This window comes from Cnephaeus nilssonii (assembly GCF_951640355.1).
Source record: "Cnephaeus nilssonii genome assembly, chromosome: 4".
NCBI lineage: Eukaryota > Metazoa > Chordata > Mammalia > Chiroptera > Vespertilionidae > Cnephaeus > Cnephaeus nilssonii.
In genome coordinates, this window is record NC_137075.1 from 92,332,524 (window position 1) to 92,353,894 (window position 21,371).

General features: G+C 37.5%; 1 protein-coding gene across 7 annotated transcripts in view; it reads right to left on the minus strand.

The window, feature by feature from the left end:
* Positions 1–3,414: 3,414 nt before the first annotated feature.
* The window catches only part of CEP128 (centrosomal protein 128), a 354,698-nt gene continuing 336,741 nt past the window's right edge, over positions 3,415–21,371 (minus strand). For all 7 annotated transcript variants that reach the window (XM_079768173.1, XM_079768176.1, XM_079768175.1 and 4 more), the window contains 3 exons: positions 12,687–12,795; positions 4,674–4,797; positions 3,415–4,403 (listed from right to left, as the gene is read on the minus strand). In XM_079768173.1, the coding sequence (XP_079624299.1) occupies positions 4,361–4,403; positions 4,674–4,797; positions 12,687–12,795 (276 nt within the window). In that variant the 3' untranslated portion in view covers positions 3,415–4,360. The remainder of the gene's footprint in view (positions 4,404–4,673; positions 4,798–12,686; positions 12,796–21,371) is intronic.

A 21,371-nucleotide genomic window follows, 5' to 3' on the forward strand; every position in this document is an offset into this window, starting at 1 on the left:
ATTCCAATCCTTTCCTAATTGGCTGGTCCTGAAAGATATGCAGATGCTACAAACCCTAGCCTGCCCCTTTCTTGTGGGTTGTAGAGTAACTAGACTTCAGAGGTCAACAGTGGGGCTAACCTGGCAGAACAGTGACTGAACTGGGTTGGGTTTTGATCTAGGAGGTGAGCATAGGCATGGACAGAGCTGGAGAGACTAAGATGGGGCAGATGAGGTTAGAATTTGAAGGACGGCTGGTTTCACCTGAGCAGCGCAGATTCGTTTACTCTGTTACTAATCAGAGTCAAGGGAGACTTCTCTGAAATTTGTTTGGGGGCTTGGGATCTAATGTTCTGCTTCTAGACGTAGGCATTTTTCCTGGCCTTTAAATTTGATGTGTCGTGCTTTGTACAGAAGTGAAACTAAATGGAATCTTTCATGGCTTAAATTTCTTTTCTCAAATAAGGATAAGCTGGTATGTTTTTCTTGCTAAATATTTGAGAACGTAAAAGTTGAAAGATGTAACTATTTTTATATTGAACTTTAGTGCGTGAAATGTCTTTATATACAAACTTTCCCAAATTTACTTTCCAGCTTAAGGTTCATGGTTTAGTTTTGATCCAAGAAAACCAGATGCTTTCCTGAGGACAGCTTCCTCATTTTAAGCCCATGAAAATCACAAATTTTGTTTTGTTTTGAATGGAGAGAAAATACTGGGACAGTTTGTTTGAGGAAGAGTGTCAGAATCTTGGAAAAGGAGTCACCTACTCAATGACCATTCATGTTCTTGGCTACCATATCATGTGCAACTGGGATTATAGTACAAATTTTGACTAAAACAATTTGAGATATTTGCCCCTTCCTAAAAAACGGGTTTGCTTGCTAATTAAATATACCATCTAATTATTTATGTAAGAATTTGGTCCCACATACATGGGTATTTGTTAAATATAAGATTCAATACATTTTAGAGAAAATATAACAACCACTGTGACTCTAAATACACTTTACATATCACTGAACAGAGCTTCAAAATGGAAAATGCGTTTATCGTAGTTCAAAGTAGAAAAATGAGGAAAAATAGCCTTGTTTTCTTAGCTAAGTAGCTAGGCATTTTTTATCCATGTAACCTTTAAATCTATGTGACTTATGCACACTATTTTGTGAAGCTATAGATTTTATCTCTTTATTAGTAAAAATATGTAAACTCTAACAATAAGAAAAATCATTGGTTCTGGGAACCTGGATGCATAAGATGTTATATAACCAACTGGTTTCCAATCTTTAAATCAGACATGACTAATCAAGGAAATAATAATGACCTTAGCCAATGGGAAACACATCAAGCCAGGTTTCTCCCAGCTGTTTCTTGCCTCTGTGGCTTCAGTAAGTTCAATGGAAGCTTAGTGTGTTTAGGGAGAAAGATGGCCAGAAGACTCAAAACTATTAAATCAAAAAAGAAGTCAATCTTCAAGTGAAGTCTTGGACCAGGCTCATTGCAAGAATAAGGTTTGTCCCTCTCAATGTCCCAGTGCTACAAGCAACATAGCCGAGCAGCCACAATTCTATGGGGGCTGATATCACACACTCTCCTTGCCAAAGGGGTGCATAAAGGAGCTACAGTTGCTGGCTTTGAAATGTACAAATGAAGCTATTAGTGTTTTCTTAACATTTCTTTTGATTCCCAACTCCAGCTTATGGTGACTGCAAGAGATAGGCAGGTCCTTAGATTTAATTCCATATGAACAGAGGGTCAAGGAATTTTGACAAAACTGTTGCTCACAAAAAGTTGACTTTGCCTTTGAAGTTCTTGTGTGTTCAATATTTAAAGTCAGATACCTCCATTCATTCAACAGTAGCCTAGGGCCTTCAATAATATGACATAGTGGCTTTATATACTTATTTCAGATTTAAAAAGGTTTTTCATAAGATCTCTCTCCACTCCATTTTAAAACCATCAGCTAATGTTTTCAAGGATTTGCCAAGTAAATACTCCAAGTTACCTTAAACTTACAGGTCTAACTGTCCTGATGTAATTCTTTTTAATGACCACAGATGTGCCAATAATGGTTTAGATCAGTTCCTATTAAACATATTAGACTGCACAAAGTTCTTACTAATATATTCAGGGTAAAGCTATTTAACCTTAATCTACAGGATTTAAATAAAACCTGTTAATTTTCTCTCCAGATCCAAGGAGATAAACTTCAGATCCAAGGAGTTAAGATATTACGGTATTGGTCAAGACAGCAATGAAAATATTGACATAATTTCTTAATACCCCCAATATTACTATAGAGTTGCTATGGGTTATGCAAAGCACCAGGACTGCGAGCTGCTCCTTCATAAAGGGCTGTTCCCACTAAAACCTCACAGTGCTCCTCAGCACATTAATGGTTTGATGGCCTGAGGTTAGACAAAACCAAACCAAACCTGTTTAATGTCCAATCCAGGATCTCTCTAGCTAGCCTGAACACATCACCCCCTTTTCTTGTAATTCCTAATGCCATACAAACTTGGGGACAGGAACACCTGCTTTTATGTTTCTGTTTTCCTTCCTAGCACAACAACTGGCCTATAGAAGGAATTCAGCAAAAAGTTTAGAAAATGACTAAGTGATAAAAATGTGTGCCTGTACTCTTGGAGGCTATGAAGATTGTATTATGTAATTTAGGGATATGAAACATCTTCATCTTCTGCAGTAACCATAGCATTTATGTTCATGTCTTCTGCACATTCCAATATGGTCCGTTAGGAAAACATATCTTGAGTGGGAACAGAGCATCTTTATGAAATACTAGAGGCCCAACACACGAAATTTGTGCGTGAGTACGGTCCCTAGGCCTGGCCTGAGATCAGGGCCATCTTCCTCAGTTGCCCGCCGCTGGCCCGCCCCCCGCCACTACCCACCCCTGGTTCCCCGTTCGCTATCGGGTGACCGGTGCCTGACAGCAGGGGAAGGGACTGAGAGGTCGGCTCCTCCCGTCCTCTCACCAGCCCCACCCCGCCGCAGATGGCCATCAGGCAATCAGAGCCTGCCAGTCGGGGAAAGAGAACAAGAGGTGGTCAGTGTGCCTCATAGTGACTGGTTCAGCAGTCTTTCTGCCGTTAGGGTCAATTTGCATATTACCCTGTTATTATATAAGATAGAGGCCTGGTGCAGTGGTTGGCAAACTGCGGCTTGTGAGCCACTTGAGGCTTGCGAGCCGCAGTTTGCCGCTCTGTTGACTAATGAGTTTGTGGACCACTGGGATAGGGGCTTAATCACAAGGAACAACAACAGTCTGTAATTATTGGAATCGAGAGTCTAGGTCAGTGGTCGGCAAACCCATTAGTCAACAGAGCGGCAAACCACGGCTCGTGAGCTGCAGTTTGCCAACCACTGGCCTGGTGCATGGGGCCTGCCTTGAAGGGGGCCCCAGATTGGGGTGGGGGTCCCCACTGAGGGTGGGGCTGGCCTTGGCGAGGGGCCATGGGCAGTTTGCAGGCTGGCCACACCCCCGATCAGGGTGGGGGTCCCCAATAGGAGGTGGGGCCAGCCTGGGAGAGGGGCCGCAGGTGGTTTGCAGGCCAGCCACGCCCCCGGCTTTGTTAGGATGGACGTCAGGAATGACATCCAGAAGACATCTGGTTATCCAGTCTAATTAGCATATTACCCTTTTATTAGTATAGATGGGAAATCTAACAAACACAGAGGTGATGCACATTAGGAAGGTATTGCTTTATTGTTCTTGTCTCTGTGCAGATTCTCCCACCATGACCCAATGTTCACCATATTTAGCATTTAATAGAAATCTTTCTCCACTGGTAGATCAGCATGTAAAGAAGACAAGTTCTTAAAAACACTTTGATGTGGGAAAAGCTGAGAGGCTGAAAGTAGACAGATAGTATCAAGTTATATGAGAACTCCTGCAGAGAAAATCTCATGGACATAGGAGTTTGGTACTGTGATTTTGATCAGAGTAAACCAAAGATGGTCCAGGATATAACTGAAGTGATCGCAGTGGGATATTTGGCCACAAAAAGACAAATAAATAAATTGTGCATTGAATTCTTTACAGGGCTCTGCAATTCAGATAGTATTGTAAATTCTTTATTGCTATTTAATAGGGATAATTGGAAATAATGTTAATGTACTGCATGTAGCAACAGACTGCTGAGTTGATGAATTTAACAATCCTGAGCATTTATAAAGTGAACTACTATTATATTTGCATATCTCCATGACATGTTATAACACATGATAATTTATTAGGGAGAAAGCACTTTTTAAAAAATCAGTTGTATATAACTGCTCCCTGAATCTGAAGTGCTGGCAACTTCTGCCTCCAGGGGAACTCATTTCCCTCCTTTTTAGCTAGTCATTGTTGAAAGACCTCAATTATAAACTCAAATTTTGGTTGGAAAAATGAGACTGGCGGCACCTGAAAAAGAAAATGCAAAGTGAAAAATATCACTTTTTTTGCTGGTATAAGTTGTTAATAAGTTAGTTGTAAGTATTCACGAGCTGATAGTGTTTGGAGTGGTTTAACATATATCATTCACAAGGACCAACTGTATTGTCATAGTAGTCGGTGTTTGGCAATGCTGAAGAGTACAGACTTCAGCTATGTCTGCTAGAGAATGTAGGCCAAGTTGCAGCAAGGGTAGATATGCTATTGTTTGTAAAACACTCATGGAAAGCAACTAATTACATTTTGCTGTTTTTGCTTTCATATTCCTGCTTTTTGGATTGTGGACTTGTTCCATCCATTGGTAAACCTGTGGCATCTTCCTTGGTTGAAGTTGAATCGGGAGCAAAAGTTCTTTTGGTAAATGCTGGCAAGGTAAAAGAAAAGAGAAAAATCAACCTAAGTGAATATAATCCCTAGACCAAAAAATTGTAAATAATCGTATTTCATCTAGTTTTCTGTCAATTTCACATGACCTAACAGACCCTCAATGTAGGAATAAATTTAGTCAGTTTACTATATTTTCAAAAAACATCCATGTGATTTAATTTGGGGGAGGGGAATATGAAGTATCTGAGAGTGGAAGATGTGTCTGTGGCCAGTATATAATGATGTAAAGTACACAGAAGTTTTGAGAGAGAAATTTTAAGGGTCTCCTTTATACAGAATATTCTTTGTTTCTTGAAAGGAAATTGAGACTATATTTAGAATGTAAGGTATTCTGTTGTTATTTTTTTTACTACCTCTTAACATTTCCTGTGAGCTCCAGCCATCTATATCCAACTATGTGAAATCTTCCTGCCTGATTTCTAATCTCAGATGCCTGCCCATCCTTTTCTCTTCTCCACCTTCAAAAATGAAACACCCAATCACCTAGTTTCTCAGACCTTGGTTCCTTACTTCCTTTGTCCTGCCTCCTGCACCATCCAATTTAAGACTGAGTTCTGATGGTTATGCCTCCAAGTTCTTCTACTTTACACTATTTCTATTATCATCACACTAGCCCAAGCTTCCATTTCCTCTTTTCCTGTTTTCATCTTGCCCCTTTCTCCACACCACAACCAGAGCTACCTTTTTTTAAAAAAAAAAATCCTCACCTGAGGGTATATTTTTATTGATTTGGGGGAGACAGAGGGAGAGAGAGAGAGATAGAGAGATAGGTTACCTCCCATACAAGCTCCAACCAGGGATTGAATCCGTGACATTTTAGTGTATGGGATGATGCTCCACCCATACATAACTGGCCATCAACCAGAGTTATTATTTAAAAGGTAAATCAGAGTAGGTCATTCTCCTGCATAACCCCCCACCACACGCACGCACCACCACCACCAATGGCCTCCCAGTGAACTTGGAATAAAATCCAAACCCAAACATCTGACTTTAGTTCCCTGAGGACTTCATTCTCTCTCTCTCTCTCTCTCTCTCTCTCTCTCTCTCTCTCTCTCTCTCTCTCTCTTTCTCTCTCTCTCTCTCTCCTTCCTCTCCCTTCCCCGCTTCTCTCTCTCTCTCTCCATCCCTCACTCTCTCACTGACTCTCACTTGCTCATTCAGTGTTCCATCTCTCTAGAAGACCATGTCCCTTTCTTCTCTGGGTCCTTTGCACTTTTATTGCTCCCTCTTGAAGGAAAACTTTCCACTCAATTTTAACTCAGTAGCTTCTTCTTACCATCCAGGCTTCAGCTCAGTTGTAACCTCCTCAGAAAGCCATCTCCTGATTACTCATTTAAGGGAGCAGCCCTGTTCCAGGTGCCTTCCATCATTTTACCTTTAAACCACAATCACCATTTCAAATTGTTTACTTGTTTACTACCTATTCCTCCATGAGATGAGGTGCTCTCTCCTGTCTTGTTCACTACAGTATCCCCCAGAGTCAGAGAGCCTCCTGCACAGCCTCTTAGCAAATGTTGCTTGAACAACTGAATGTACTTAAGGAATTTTTAAGAGATAGCCAGTTAGGGATTTTCCAGTTGCTTTCTAGAAAGCATCTAGCCGAAACCGGTTTGGCTCAGTGTATAGAGCGTCAGCCTGCGGACTGAAGGGTCCCAGGTTCGATTCCGGTCAAGGGCATGTACCTTGGTTGCGGGCACATCCCCAGTGGGGGGTGTGTAGGAGGCAGCTGAATCGATGTTTCTCTCTCATTGATGTTTCTAACTCTCTATCCCTCTCTCTTCTTCTCTGTAAAAAATCAATAAAATATTTTTTAAAAAATAGAAAGCATCTAGAGTGTACCTTGTCAAATTACAATAATCAGAAAATATTTGGCACCTAAATGGTCAGTGAAAAGATACACACACACACACACACACACACACACAATCCTTATCATGTAAAATGAACCTATAAAAATGGAGAAACAGAAAGGCTAGTGCTGCCGAAACCAGTTTGGCTCAGTGGGTTGAGTGTAGGCCTGCGGACTAAAGGGTCCCAGGTTCAATTCCGGTCAAGGGCATGTATCTTGGTTGCGGGCACATCCCCGGTGGGGGGTGTGCAAGAGGCAGCTGATCAATGTTTCTCTCTCATCGATGTTTCTAACTCACTATCCCTCTCTCTTCCTCTCTGTAAAAAATCAATAAAATATATTTTTTAAAAAAAAGAAAGGCTAGTGCTTTCATGAAATTAAAAAATATCCTTTCAAAAACAAAAAACATTTTTCTACCTCATCAGTACTGCAATATTTTTACGGCCATAAATCCTTGGCATTTTATGTGCAAAGTGGAGGACCACATAGGAAGTGTCTATTCAGAGTTAGGCGGGTGGATCCTGACACTCAGCGTAGAAGTGAAAAGTGTGTGCTATTCTGGTTGCGGAGAAATTGTTTCACCCGAGGGACTAAATTCCCACTACAGGCACGTTCTAAGGTAAATTGAGAATACTTAACTTTTCTTTCCCTTTTATAGCAACGTAAGCTGAGGTAAGGAAGTAAAATAGGGTCCTTTTTAGCAACTTACACTGATTTGCTTTTCTAAGACTATCAAGTTAAATTAATATGCATGATTCATTTCCAAGACCTATAATAATCCTCAGATAACATTTTTTTCCTATGAAAAATCAGTCCTTTCCTTTTGGGATCATGCATTTATTTAAATAAATATTATTTAAAACCGTTTTAGAATTACAAGAAAATTTGCAATCCCCATATATTTTTAAAACTTAGAGATACCAACTCCACAAATATCAAGCATTTAGTCTCAAAGGACTGGAGACTCGAGAAGTCATCACTATGACACGAGCCTCACTCACATCTGGTCTGGTCCCGGCCTCAGGACTGTAGGTCAGTCCTGGAGTGTGTCCCTTTAGCCTAAAAGGAGCTATACATGGAGACTAGTGGTCAGTCACTACTTATAAAAAGTAAAAGTGACAGTTTCAAAAGCTGGCATTATGAGTCTCTCTTACTTACTAAGCCCCCACTGTCTACAGCTGAAGGTAATGGAATCCAAGTCTTCTAAAAGAGTGTCCTGAATCTCGGCCATAACTTCCAGCCAGCCAGGATAAATTTGGTCGTAATCATGGCTCTAAAGAATGGATTTCTGTGTTCCCATTTCCAATGGTAATATAAACTTACAATTTATACATTTCTCCCCTTCTTCCTGGCAGAAGGAATCTACCTTTTCTTGAATTGACCTGAACTATACAAAGCTGACATAAATTACTACTGAAAACAAACTTTCATTAATGCTGGATCATTTCAGAGACCACAAATTATGCAGTATTTTCCCATTTCCTTTGTTTTTTCCACGGTCAGTGATTCTTTGCTGTAGTTCGGTCACAGTTTGACAGGGCACCTAAGTCAGCAGAATGAATGCCTTAGCATCTACAGCACAGACAGAAGGGCCTCATCCAGTACAAATCCCAACTCGAGGAGGAAGGAACCTGTTCTGTGGGCTCATAAATTCATGTCCATCTCAGCCCCTACTGTTATTTACTCCTAATGTCCCCACACTAGTCTCAACATCTCTAAACTCCAACCTCTAGCCTTCATGGTTCATTCAGAAGGTAATCAAACACTTGCTAGTATAAGATTCCTTTTTAGCCCAAGCGCACATACACATATCAAAGAGCACCAAAGGGCTACATACAAAGACTGCAGTCTCTTGCCCCATCCCTCCCAATCCCACAATCCTGCTCCCCAGGGTCAACCACAATCAACTCTTTTAGCTTTATTTTCTGTATTTACTTCAATTCTTGTAAATAAAAGAAGCTTATATTGCTATTTTATTTATTTATCATTTTTAGACTTATCCACACCCATCCACTTCTCTTCATCCCATCCTCCCTATATAGTTACATCTGAACTTCGAGTTATGTCAATAGTGAGTATTTATATTATACTATGACTATGTAAATATGGCTCACGCAACCTAATAGGTATGCTATGTAAATGTTTCTTTTCTTGCTCATTCTTTTTCCTCTGGAATTATTAATTAACCCATGTTTTTGTTTTTTATTTGCTCTTTCTCTATGACCACCCATAATTGTTTCTAATAACTCAATTAGATTTGCCATATTTCTATGAGTAGTTTTTTCTAAGGTGCTCAAGTGAAGCAAATAATGTATCAATTCTTTTATTTCCTAAAGATTTTCCTGAAGGACTTTTTCTTTTCTTCCTTTGATATGAGAGAACCGAAGAACATGAGTGTCCAGATTAAGAGGGCTCACCCAGCAAGTAGCTTGTAAAGGGAGTAAGACAAGACCCACAGGGAGGCTTATCATCATGAAACCTGGTGGGGTTAAAGGTCCTAAAAGTTCCCAGGGCCGCATGGGGAATTAGTGGTGATAGAGAAGATCACTTCCAAGGAGTAGGAGTCAAAATAGTAAAGACATAAAGTTTTCAACAGCAACACTGGATTTTGGAAGATAATTGTGCCATGACTTCAGAAGGAGTGGTTTTCAACATAAAATTTTATAGCCAGCCAAAGTTTCGCCAGAATGAGGGGGAAAAAATCCATTTTCAGAAACACAAAAGCAAAACATTCACCTCCCTTTCTGCAATGAGCAGAGAAAGGCCTGGGATCTGAGGCCCATGAGCATCAACATAGAAAGAGAGTGAGGGGAGTCTCAGGATGACAGCAGTGCACCAGGTACTTGTGGGCAGGCCTTTTAACCCACCCACTTCTGGCCTTTCTTCTGTTTTCCTTGTTCTCTCCTCCCAACACTCTCGCTAATCAGTGTCTTCCCTCTTGAACTGAATTTCTAAATATCATATCTTTTCCTTCCTATTGTGCCATATTTTTTTCCTTCTACTCTTTGTGATTTTCTCAACTTCATTTTTCACCTTTCTAATTTAACATATTTTAAATTTCTGAGACCTTTTATTCTGTGTTCCTTTTTCTTTGCATCTTGCTCTTGTTTTTAATGGATATAATATTTCCTCTCATATCTGAGGGCATTAATACTTTTAAAGACACCTTCGTTCCCTGGATTATGAATTTACAGTAGGTGCTGTTTTTCTCTTTGTTGGTGTTGATATCTCTCCTTTGTAATTTTAGAAGTTTAAATGGAGGTTAAAGAAAAATTACAGAACAATTTTTATGAATAAGATGAAATGGTTTGTGCTACAAAAATGAAGTATTCAGGGTGATCTTAATCTACTTCTAAGATACCACATTATGAAAAAACATAGAAACCTCAAGATTCATTAGAAAATCAAATAAGAATAAATGTGATTTCTAGGAATAAGTTTAATTCAATAACATAAAATGTTTAACAATAAGGTGCCTATAAATAAATTTTCTAAAGTATCCTTCAAAATATTTAGGTAGATATGTGAGAAAAACCATAAAATAAAATTTGTCAAAAATAAGAGTAAAACATAAGCCTATCTATAATAATAAAAGGGTAATATGCTAATTAGACCAGATGTCTTCCGGGCATCATTCAGACATCTTTCCTGATGAAGGTGGGGCGGAGGGAAGCCAGCTGGTCCCGGGTGCCAGCGGGCAGCCCAAGGAAAGCCAGCCCGGGTCTCAGGTGCTGGAAGGAAGCTGGTGCCGGCAGCTGGGGAAGGAAGGCCTACTCTTGCACGAATTTTTGTGCATCGAGCCTCTAGTGTTTCAATAAAATACTTATATCATTTATCAATTAATTAAATTAATAAAGAAGTTTACTACATTTTTCAAAAGATTTCTTATTGCCTTTTAGAGAGAGAGGAAGGGTGAGGGAGGTAGGGAGGGAGGGAAGGAGAGAGAGAGAGAGAGAGAAAGAGAGAGAGAGCGAGAGAGATGAGAGAAACATCTATTGGCTGCCTCCTGTACGCCCCCAACTAGGGATCATGCTGGAAACCCAGGCATGTGCCCTGAATAAGAACTGAACTGGCAACCTTTTGGTGCACAGGATGATGCCCAACAAACTGAACCACAATGACCAGGACAACGGGTTTACTTTTCAAGGTAAATTTTCAGTCGGATTTTACAGAATAGGCAATAATATGAATTTTTAACACTAATTATGTTCTCAGTGATATTTTCTTCCTACTTTATTTACTGTATTTCCATGTAAGTGAGATAATTTATATGGAAATGAATGGCTGCCTATGAGGAGTATAATATATCTTAGAGAAATGACCACAGCTGGTAATGAAATGCTACTGAGTAGAAAGCTAAAAATAGTTTCTCTCACTGCCTGTCATAATATTAAACAAAATGCTAAAAGTCGTGATGCTTTCCTCCCCCTTCTAACCACTTCCTTCTAGGTGCCTTTGTGGGGCGCCTTATGAAGGTCACAATGGCAGAATTAAACAGCCGTGGAGCAATGACTTGGGCTCCGGTCATGGTGCTGTTTATCTCCAGGCCAGGCATGTGAATGCCTTGATGGATGGGATGGAATGTTTGATGGTGCTTTGCCCACTCTCCTCTTCCATGTTCATATACATCACACAGCCCTGAGGAAATTTTTCCATTTCTTAATATGAAAAATAAGAAATCTGGCCTATGTATATCAGATCCTGAGGTATTATAACCAACTTGAGATAACAATCCATATTAAAGAGTGGCTGCCAGATTAGAATAGCAGAGGGTTTATGCGGGTATATAAAGTCACTTGGTAAATGGTTAAGACAGGAGAGAGAAAATGCTTAGCTCTTGGAATAAAATAATCGTGATATAATGAAAACCAAAACATTATCAGAAACTAATAAATATTTATTCAATGAATCCATAAATATAAATCAGCAAAAATTAGAATTATCACTTTTGGATTTGACCTACTTCCTTGTGGTTTATTTTGGTATTTTATTTTATAGTAACCTAGATTTTTTAAAATAAGAGGGTTTTCAAGATTTTATGTACATACTCTATGCCCATGGTAAACTGAAAAGCTAAATGATTATTTAAATAAGAATCCATTAAATAACATTTGAGTCCTAGTGGTTTGGATAAAAGTAGATTTTAAAAAAACAACAATTCCTATATTCATTTATTTAATATTAATTGAGTATTTACTATGTGCCCAGTACTATGCAGGATGCTGAAGAAGCAGTGATGAACAGAACACACATCGTATCTATCTTCATGTGTTCAATCTTCAGTAAGCAGAGGAATAAATAAATAAAAAATAAGTCACTCAAACAACAAATAACTTCATAATTATTCTGAGAAGGGTTTTAAAGAAAAATTGGAATGCATTGTGGGCACTCATAACAGAAACCATACTTAAAACTGTAACTTCTGAAGGCTTCTTTAAGGACATTACATATAAGCTGAAACTTGAAGAAGAGGAGGGGTGGGTGGTGGGAGATGGTATCCTGAGTCAAGAGATTCTATACCTTCTTGGTGTGGATGATGTACTATCAACATTTACAGTGTATTCACAGAATGAAATCTAGCCTGTAATCACATTAAGAACCTTATTCTTTGCAAAAGATTATATATTTCTGAATAGTTCTATGCAAAGATTTTCCACTCTTTGATGATTTGGATTGTATTGTAATACCCTCTAACTTCCTTTACCCATTCATCCACAGTTACCAATGATCTCCACACACGCAAAATTTGCTTAATTAAGATTATTACCTTGGATGATTTATTTTAAGTTTTTCTGATAAGGGTAAGGTCTACAAAAGAGGGATCCCATATATATTTGTAGTAAATTGGGTAATAAGTGTACTCGAGGAGCATTATTTGTATGATTCATAATGAAAGTTTTTTCAAACACAGAACATGAATATTACTATCATGTATTGGCCTTACATTTTAATCTTCCCATGAGTTGCATTTTCTTAAATCCAATTTAAAAGCAGTACAGGACTTCATTACTTACAGGCCGAGTGTGAGAACCGTGGAGCAGACAGGAAGCGACTGTGGTCCTGCCAAGAAGATGAGTGATCTAGCCCATGAGCATGGGCACTTTCGGCGAAGGTTCGGTCATCCTAGAAAAGACAGCACAGCATATTTCAGTTCACTGGTTACAAAATACAAGAATAGGGATTCATTTAAATGTTCTAAATGTGAAACTGAACCTCAATATACAAGCTATGTTATACATATAATTATAACCAATGTAAAAAATAAAACCTGTGCATGTACAAAGAGAGAGAGAGAGAGAGAGAGAGAGAGAGAGAGAGAGAGAGAGAGAGAGAAATGACCCGAGCCATTCACAGCATGACATATTTCTTACCAGTCTTTTTTCCCTGTGGGTAGGATTTGTAAACATTGTTATAAAACTGTGATCATTTATTTACCTTCATACTGTAAACATTTCTGAAGTCATTCTATTATCCTAACCTTTAGCATGTAGGTTACTCGGATACTATCTAGTGGATACACTATACTTAGCTAGCACAGCATGCTTTACTGGGCATTTAGGTGGCTTCCAAATTTTTCCTCCTATAAATAACACGGTGAGAAACATCTTTAAATATATGACCTTTTCCATATTTGTGATATTCCTTATGACAAATTTTTAGGTGGAAATCAGGGTCAATAAAAACAATTTGATGCTTTAAATACATTGAGCTAGACTCCTTTCCATAATGACTATATTAAGCCTCTTACTCATTCAATAAATATTTAATACATAAACAAAAATGAACACAGAAGAGGTCCCTCTCTCATGGAATATATAAATGTATCCTTCCCCCAAACCTTCACTAAAAATGGGAATGATAACTCAAATAATTTTACTAATAGATTTAAAATAGATGCTTTCATACTTTTCTCTGATAGTAAAGTTGCAACTTTGTTCTCTTGAATGTTTTTTAATTATTTATACAATTCATTTTTTTTCTTTCTTTCACTCACTCATTCATTCATTCATTCAACAATAATGAACACCTACTATGTACTGGTCAAATAATGAACAAAATAAGGTATGCGGTCATGCAATTTTTCAGCTTGCAGAAGAAAAAGGCATTAAACAAATAAACTAAATAAATAACAATAAAATGAAAAATTGTGTTATAAGAAGAAGAATAGGAAATAATACTAAGAACTAAATTTACATTTGAAAGCTCCTCTGGGCAGTGATATTTAAAGCAATATTTGAATGCTGAGGATAAATCAGCCAGGTGAAAACTTATGGGTGGGTGGTGGGAGAGTTGGAGGTAAGGGGAGCAGAAGATAGAGGTCAGGGAATGATGTTCCAGACACGTGTGAAGATGCTGAGGTGAGAGTTTGTTGTGTCTGAAGAACCGAAGGAAGGCCCTATGGCTTAGGAACACTGAAGCTGAAGAAAGTGGTTACAATGAGATCAAGAGGTGGGGTTTGGATTTGGGAGGTTTTTCTTACATAAATCAGAAAGTCAGTCCAGGGTTTTCAGGAGAGGAATGGCATGCTTTAATTTATATTTCACAAAGATTACTCTGGTCTCTTTATGAAGAACAGATTGGAGTGGCACAGGTTTTGGTCTGAGAAAACCAGCTAAAAGACTGTGACTGAGGATAACTGTGGGGTCAAGGGAGAGGAAGGGATCAAGGATGTTGCCAAATATTCTAGATGAGGCCCCAAACAGATTCCTCAAAACATAGTCACCACAAACTGCAGAGCCTCATGTAACATAACAATCCGATGAATTAGTTATTATTCTCTATACTAAGTACCAAGTTTATATGTTATGTCTTTGTCACATATGTATTACGCAAATGAAAATGAAAGGCCACAAAGAAAATGTTCATATACATTTGTAAAAGGCCCATTTACTCGGAGCTAAAACGATGGACATAATCCTCAGATGGTTCAAGTACATTAGCCTTCATGTACCAAAAGGGAGTTCAGGTCTATTTAAGATGCAGGCCCTTAGGTTTTCAACCAAATGATTTATAGTTCTGACTAGTTATAGGGATTTCATAAGAAACTGGAAGTCATTCACTACAGGATTTTTGGAAAGGAAAGGACATACATTGTGTCCCAAATGTATTTCAACAGCTACTATAGAATGAGCTGACAGTGGGCGACTAGAGGCCGGGCAATGGACCTGGCTCTTACAGTCGGATGTGAACTACTAAAGGCCTGGGAGGATCTGGAAGATGCACAAACGGAAAGGAGAGTTAGTTCTCAACCAATGCTAGAAATCTCCAGTCAGTCATGATGTTTATATGAGGCATGAAAGAGAAAAGCGTAAGAAATGGTTTCCTGGTAAAAAGATGCTTTAATGACTGTGAGCCAATAAGAGAAAGGAAAACTTACGGAAACACAGACACCTGGACTGAAAAAGACAGTGAGAGGAATGAAGTGGAGATGAAGGTTGGGGCTGAATGAAACAGTCGGTGCAAAGACAGCCTCGCAGTGTGCCTACCAGAGGAAGGATGAGGCACACAAAGATATTCAATCCCTGCTCATTCTTCCCAAAAGGCATGGACTTAAGTTTCTAAAGCAAAATCAACTGGATTCAAAGCACAGGTTATATCTTTTCTGTTCACAGAAATAGAATACTTTCTATTTTAAATTATAAAACCAGTTTTGTGGCATATGACAGTTAAAACTGATATTTCATATTTAGAACACTTGGAAAATGCAGAAAAAAATGAAGAAAATAAATAATCCAGCAAGTTAAAAATAAACCTAGTAGCCTAATGTAAGGGTGAATTTTTTCCAGTTCTCATTTATAAATATCTTTATAATTGAGATCACCATTTGTTGACAATTTTTTCTCTACTTTTTCATGTAATATTATATATGGGAATTTTCTCTGTCATCATTATCATTATGGTAAATCATTGTTTATTTTACTAACCTATTGTTGGAAATTTAAGGTTGGTTTCAGCTTCCTTCTATTATAAATAACCATTTGATAAACATATTGGTACATAAAGCTTTGTCCAAATTTTAAGTGTATTAACTTGGCATAGGAGTAGAATTACTGGGCGACATACACTGAGTGGCCAGATTATTATGATCTCTGAACGCATAATAATCTGGCCACTCAGTGTGTGTGTGTGTGTGTGTGTGTGTGTGTGTGTGTGTGTGTGTATTTAATTAGATGCCCAGTGCATGAACTCGTGCATGGGTGGGGTCCAACCAGCCTGGACATGGGGAGGGGACATGGGTGGTTGGCCGGCCTACCTGCTGATCGAACTCCTGGTTGAGGGGACAATTTGCATATTAGCCTTTTATTATATAGGGTATACACTGAGTGGCCAGATTATTATGTGTTCAGAGATCATAATAATCTGGCCACTCAGAGTATTTTTAGGCTGTTTATTTATATCTATTTAGTGTAAGTTACCAAATTTATTGGCAGAGTTATTCCTATGTATTTCCTAAGTATTCTTTTAATGTCTATAGAAATTCTAGTAATAGCCTTTCATCTCTAATATTGAAAACTTTATCTTCTCTTTTTTTCCTAATCAATCTGGATAGAGGTTTTTAAATTTTATTGCTTTTGTCAAAAATCCTGGGTTTTCATTTCTTTCCCTGTTTTTATAATTTCATTGATCTCTTCTCTTTATTATTTTCTTCCTTTTACTTAATTTAGGTTTGATTTGTCTTCATTTTCTAGTTTCTTAGGGCAGAAACTTGTATTACCTATTTGAGACTTTCCTTCTTTTAAAATATTCACATTTAATGTGATAAATTTCCCTCTGAGCACTGTTTATCACACTCTCACAAATTTTAGCAAACTATACTTTTATTTTCATATAGTTAAAATTTTTTTCTAATTTTTCTTTTGAGTTCTACCATGGGTTATTTAGAAATATGTTATTTAGTTTCTAAATATTTGAAGATTTTCCAGATATCTTTCTGTTATTGATTTCTAGTTTCATTCCATTGTGGTTAGACAACAGTTTGTATAATTTCAATCATCTTCAATTTATTGAGACTTGTTTTATCGCCCAGAACATAGTCTGTTTTGGAGAACGTCTGATGTGCACTTGAGTATGTGTAGTCAGCTGTTGCTGGGTGGAGTATTCTATAAATGTCATTAGGTCTTGTTGGCTGATAGTGTTGTTCAAGTCTTCTATAATCTTTACTGATTTTCTGCCTACTGTTTTATCAATGAGTGAAAGAAGAATATTGAAATCTCCAACTATAATTATGAATTTTTCCTTAGAGTTCTATCAGTTTTTGCTTCATATATTTTGGCACTCTGTTAATAAGTACTCAAAATTGAGGACTGTTGTCCCTTCCTTTTAAAATTGTTGACTTATTCAACCACCTACATTTTTTTCACTTGTAGAAAATGAGGAAGCTTACCTCTGACATACTAGTATCTTTAAGTTCCAACATTTTATAAGTCTTTAAAAGACTGTCAGAATCCCCCATATTACCATGAAATACAACTAAAGAAATGAAAACTAAAAGAACACCCTAAAAGAAAAATATTTCATAATCCTCTCAATAATCAACATACTAGAAGATGAAAAAAATACCTTCATGTCATCCAATTATATACTGATGTTTAATTTGTGGAATTTCTATATAAGTAAATTTTACAAGGTGACCATAAGATTATTTTTTTTATAATTCCTACCTACTCTTTAATCAAATACTTAAATATTAAAAAGAAAGTATTTGTTAAAAGGGAAGATGTTTTTGCAATTTTAGTAATCTTAGCTTTTGCTTTTTACCAATTCTTATATCCTTAGCACAAGGACTTATTTTTATTGCTGTCTTAAGCCTCAACAAGTTAGTTAGCCAGAATTCCCTGTAAAAATTCCACTGGGTGCAGGGACTTGCATTTTCTAATATTTTCCCTGGGTTTCTTCCACTTCTATTTCATAACCCACATTGTAATTGGTTTCTTAAAAGCTGTTCCAACCTGACTAAAATGTCTTTGCTAAACTGATCTGTAATGATTAATATTTAATGACGCCCACCAAGTATTTTTCTCTCAGGAATATTATAAGTTCAAAGTTTATAAGACAAATGATACATTTAATTTTTTTTAATTTTAATTTATCCAACCCTTCCCCTGGAGAGAAGGAAAAAACACTTACATGTTTCTGAGCCTGGGGCAGGAATGTTTTCCAGAACTCGTCTCCACACTGACAATGCACTATCCTTCTACCTCGCCCCCATTCTTTATTCCCAATCCTCCATGGGTGCTTAAAAATGCTTAACCTCTTCCTCAGTAGGTTTTATTCCTGTTTGAAAGGTAAACCCGAGCGGACAGATTATGTAAAGCCTGTCCTCCACATCTCAGTCCGCATGGCTCCTATTTTAGCTGTTAAACTCCATGAGGGTGAGGCTGTTATTGTCTCTATCTATTCATTCACCCATCCCAATAGTCCACACTTTAGCACAGTGCTATTTGCATTAAGGAACTAAAAAAAATGGTCACATAGGGTCATTTCTTGTCCAAAGTACAGAAATGAAAGTTTGCCATGGTGGAAGTTGGGACATAGGAGACTGCTACTCTCATATTCTGCATGTAAAAAAATGAGGGTGCTGGGCCAGATCATCTCTAAGTCCTCTCGGCACTAACACTTTATGATTCCAGCCTATCTGAACAGAACCACTAAACAGCCAGCACTTCTAACCATGTACATGATCTTTACCACAGGAAATCCCACTGCACAGCACAGAACTATCAACCCAAAGCCACACTCATCCACAGGTGAACAGACTTATGACTATACTGTGCTAGATTAGACCATGTGATAAATTTACCTTTGTCCAGCTGACATTTTATTGCATAAAATTTAATATTCCCAACCATTCACTAATGAAAAGGATCTATTCAGTGTTGTTGTTGCTTTTTTTTTTTTAACCTACTTCAGATTTGGCTCTGCGTTACTTTAGTCCATTTTCAGAGGCCAAATCTAATCTACTCACAGTGGATACAAATTTGCCATAAACAATGACACTCAAAAGAATGTGCCACTGACTTAACTAACAAAGGCAAAGATGTTTTAATGATGGTGCCTCGTTGGCCTTAGTATTCATTCTCTTAAAGTGACTATTTTAAAGAAAATAATGACTGTTTGCATGAACGTTATTCAAGCACATTTAATAAAAACTACCAAGATATTTACTTGGTATTCTTTATGGTTTTAGTATCTAGAATTTTGAATTTGAGATTATTTAAAATGGTATCTTTATAGATGAATTTCTTCACATTCTTTCCTTTCTATCGCTCTTGAGTAAATCACTGCGATGGCTGAAAGCTTGTTAAGGGAACTAGGTTTGGTAGAGTGGGGCTCAAGCAGGTTAAAAAATTAATGTGCTCATCTAAGTACCCATATTGATTCCTAAATAAACACTTTTGATCCATCGCTATTTTCAAATTTTACTATAAAGAAAAATCCCAATCCTTTTGGCAACCTTTTGTTTAACTTCTAAAAGAGCAAAATGAAATCAACTATTTAAATATTATAGCTGGCAAGTTAGCCTTGATCACTTCAAAAGAATAAAAATCTCTTCGGACTTCAGCATGATTTGATTGCCTGCCAGGTTTCATATGTGTGAAATTAAATTTCTGTTAGAATTCTAGAAAGGCTGAAGCTAGAAAAAAAATGTTTATTCACAATTTAACATGTATGTGTTTGCTGTGTATTCTGGAGTCAAAGATGAGACAGACAGTATCTGCCCTCAAAAGTCCTACAATCTAGCAGAACAGAATTTCCAAAATTTCAGTATTCAACTATAGTTATACTTACTATTTTCTTTTATGTTAACTTACAGATTAATTAGCCTTGCACCTTAAATCTCTATATAAGAGGGGCTTAAAGAATGGCAAACTGGTTAAGATTGGGGGAAGCATAGAGCTATATTTGCACAGCAGTTTATATATGATTTCTTGTTGAAGCATGGAGAGAGAAGGTTATAAATGAGATCATTGGGGCATGATGTGGTTAACTCTCCCTCAAATTCCCCCATAGTTGGCACTATTATTACCAAGCAATTTTTATAAAATTACCTTAAAAATACACTAGTGATATATTTTAATAGTCATTCAATAAAAATCACCTACAATCTTGATTTGCATCAGGAGTTAACACATAGCATGCTTTAGAAGCTACTATTGTAAAAGATTTCAAGTATGTACAGAAATAGCTGACCTAAGAGCAATTAATTGCTATAAGCAAAGTATAAACAAATCAGGAAGTGACTCAAGGAAGGAGAACCGGCTCCCAGGAGCAAAACCGTACTGAATACCATACGCACACTTACACCGAACAAATATGACACAGGGCTTCAGCCAGCTCTGCTTTCATAAACTGTGCTGAAAGACATCATCATCACTTCCTCCCCCACCTCATCTTATCCTATAAAACATCTGCTTCCTTAAAAAGAAGTTACATACTGACCCTTCCACTAAAAATTGAAAAACATGAATTTCCTTTTAGGAGGAGGAAGGATGGGAACAATACATGCCTTCTGTGATTTTCCTAAAAAACCCACTGCTAATTAAAACCATATATTTAGTATGTGTAGAGAGCAAAAAATGAAGGTAGTACATGGGGATTTCTTGAATAAAACCATGCTCCTCTGTGAATTCAGATTAGCAATGCTATACTATTGGCTGACTTTTGAACATTCTGTTCTATCTGAAACAGCTGGGACAGCAAGGAAGAAAACTGTCCGACAGAAACCCAATTAGGCCTGATGAAAGAGAGGCCATGAAATGCCTCTGCTGTCTCTACAAAGACAAAGAAAAAATGTCAGATTCAGCTTTGAATTAAATTCTAAATATAAACTTTTAGAACAGACTTGGTCCAGTTACTTGGTCAACTTAGTACAATATTACATTATGCTCTCAGCAACTGTGCACGTCGCTCCTGCTGAAAATCTCGATGGGTTTCTAGAAATCTGATAGTTTTTGTTCTGGTGATTGCCATGAGAGCAAATCGCAGGAGATGGCTCTAGCCCGGATTGTAAAAGAACCTGAGTTACTTCCTGCTAACCCTTCCCTCCACTAGTAGTGTGGTCATAGTGGACGTCTCGCTGCCCTCCTACATTAACAATACGAGAAGCCAGTTGCCAACATGGTTCTCCTATTCCAACAGTTATTTGACTGTCAATAGTAATACAGTCAGAGGTGTACAACTGTAATGCTAATAGCCACTCTCTTTCAAAGAGAAGGGGATCAAATACTTTCCTGTACTTTGTCATCACAAACCATTTTTTCAAAAGACTATGGGTATCTTTCTTTTTTCTCTGAACTCCCATTTCAGTCTATTGAGGTCTCCATAACAGCATTTATGCCTTTCTCCTTTGCACAATAGTTGTGTGTGTGGAGGCTTTGGATTCCTAAGGATTGGTAATGATTTTTCTTATTATACCATTCTCTTTAGCCCTTGCAGAGTGCCTGTATACAGTAGAAATTCAATAAATGTTTCTTGAATGTTGTATTTAAAAAAAACAACAATAACAACAAACATGAATATTCTTCATTTAGAATGGAAGCTTCAAGAAGGCAGTGATCTTTGTCTATTTTGTTTAATGATGTGAGGCCCAGGCATCTAGTAAGTTCCTGGCACACAGCTAACAGCGAATATTTGTTGAATGAATGGATAAATATTGTGATTTTCCAAAAAACATGAGCAGTATTTATTTGATTGGTAAA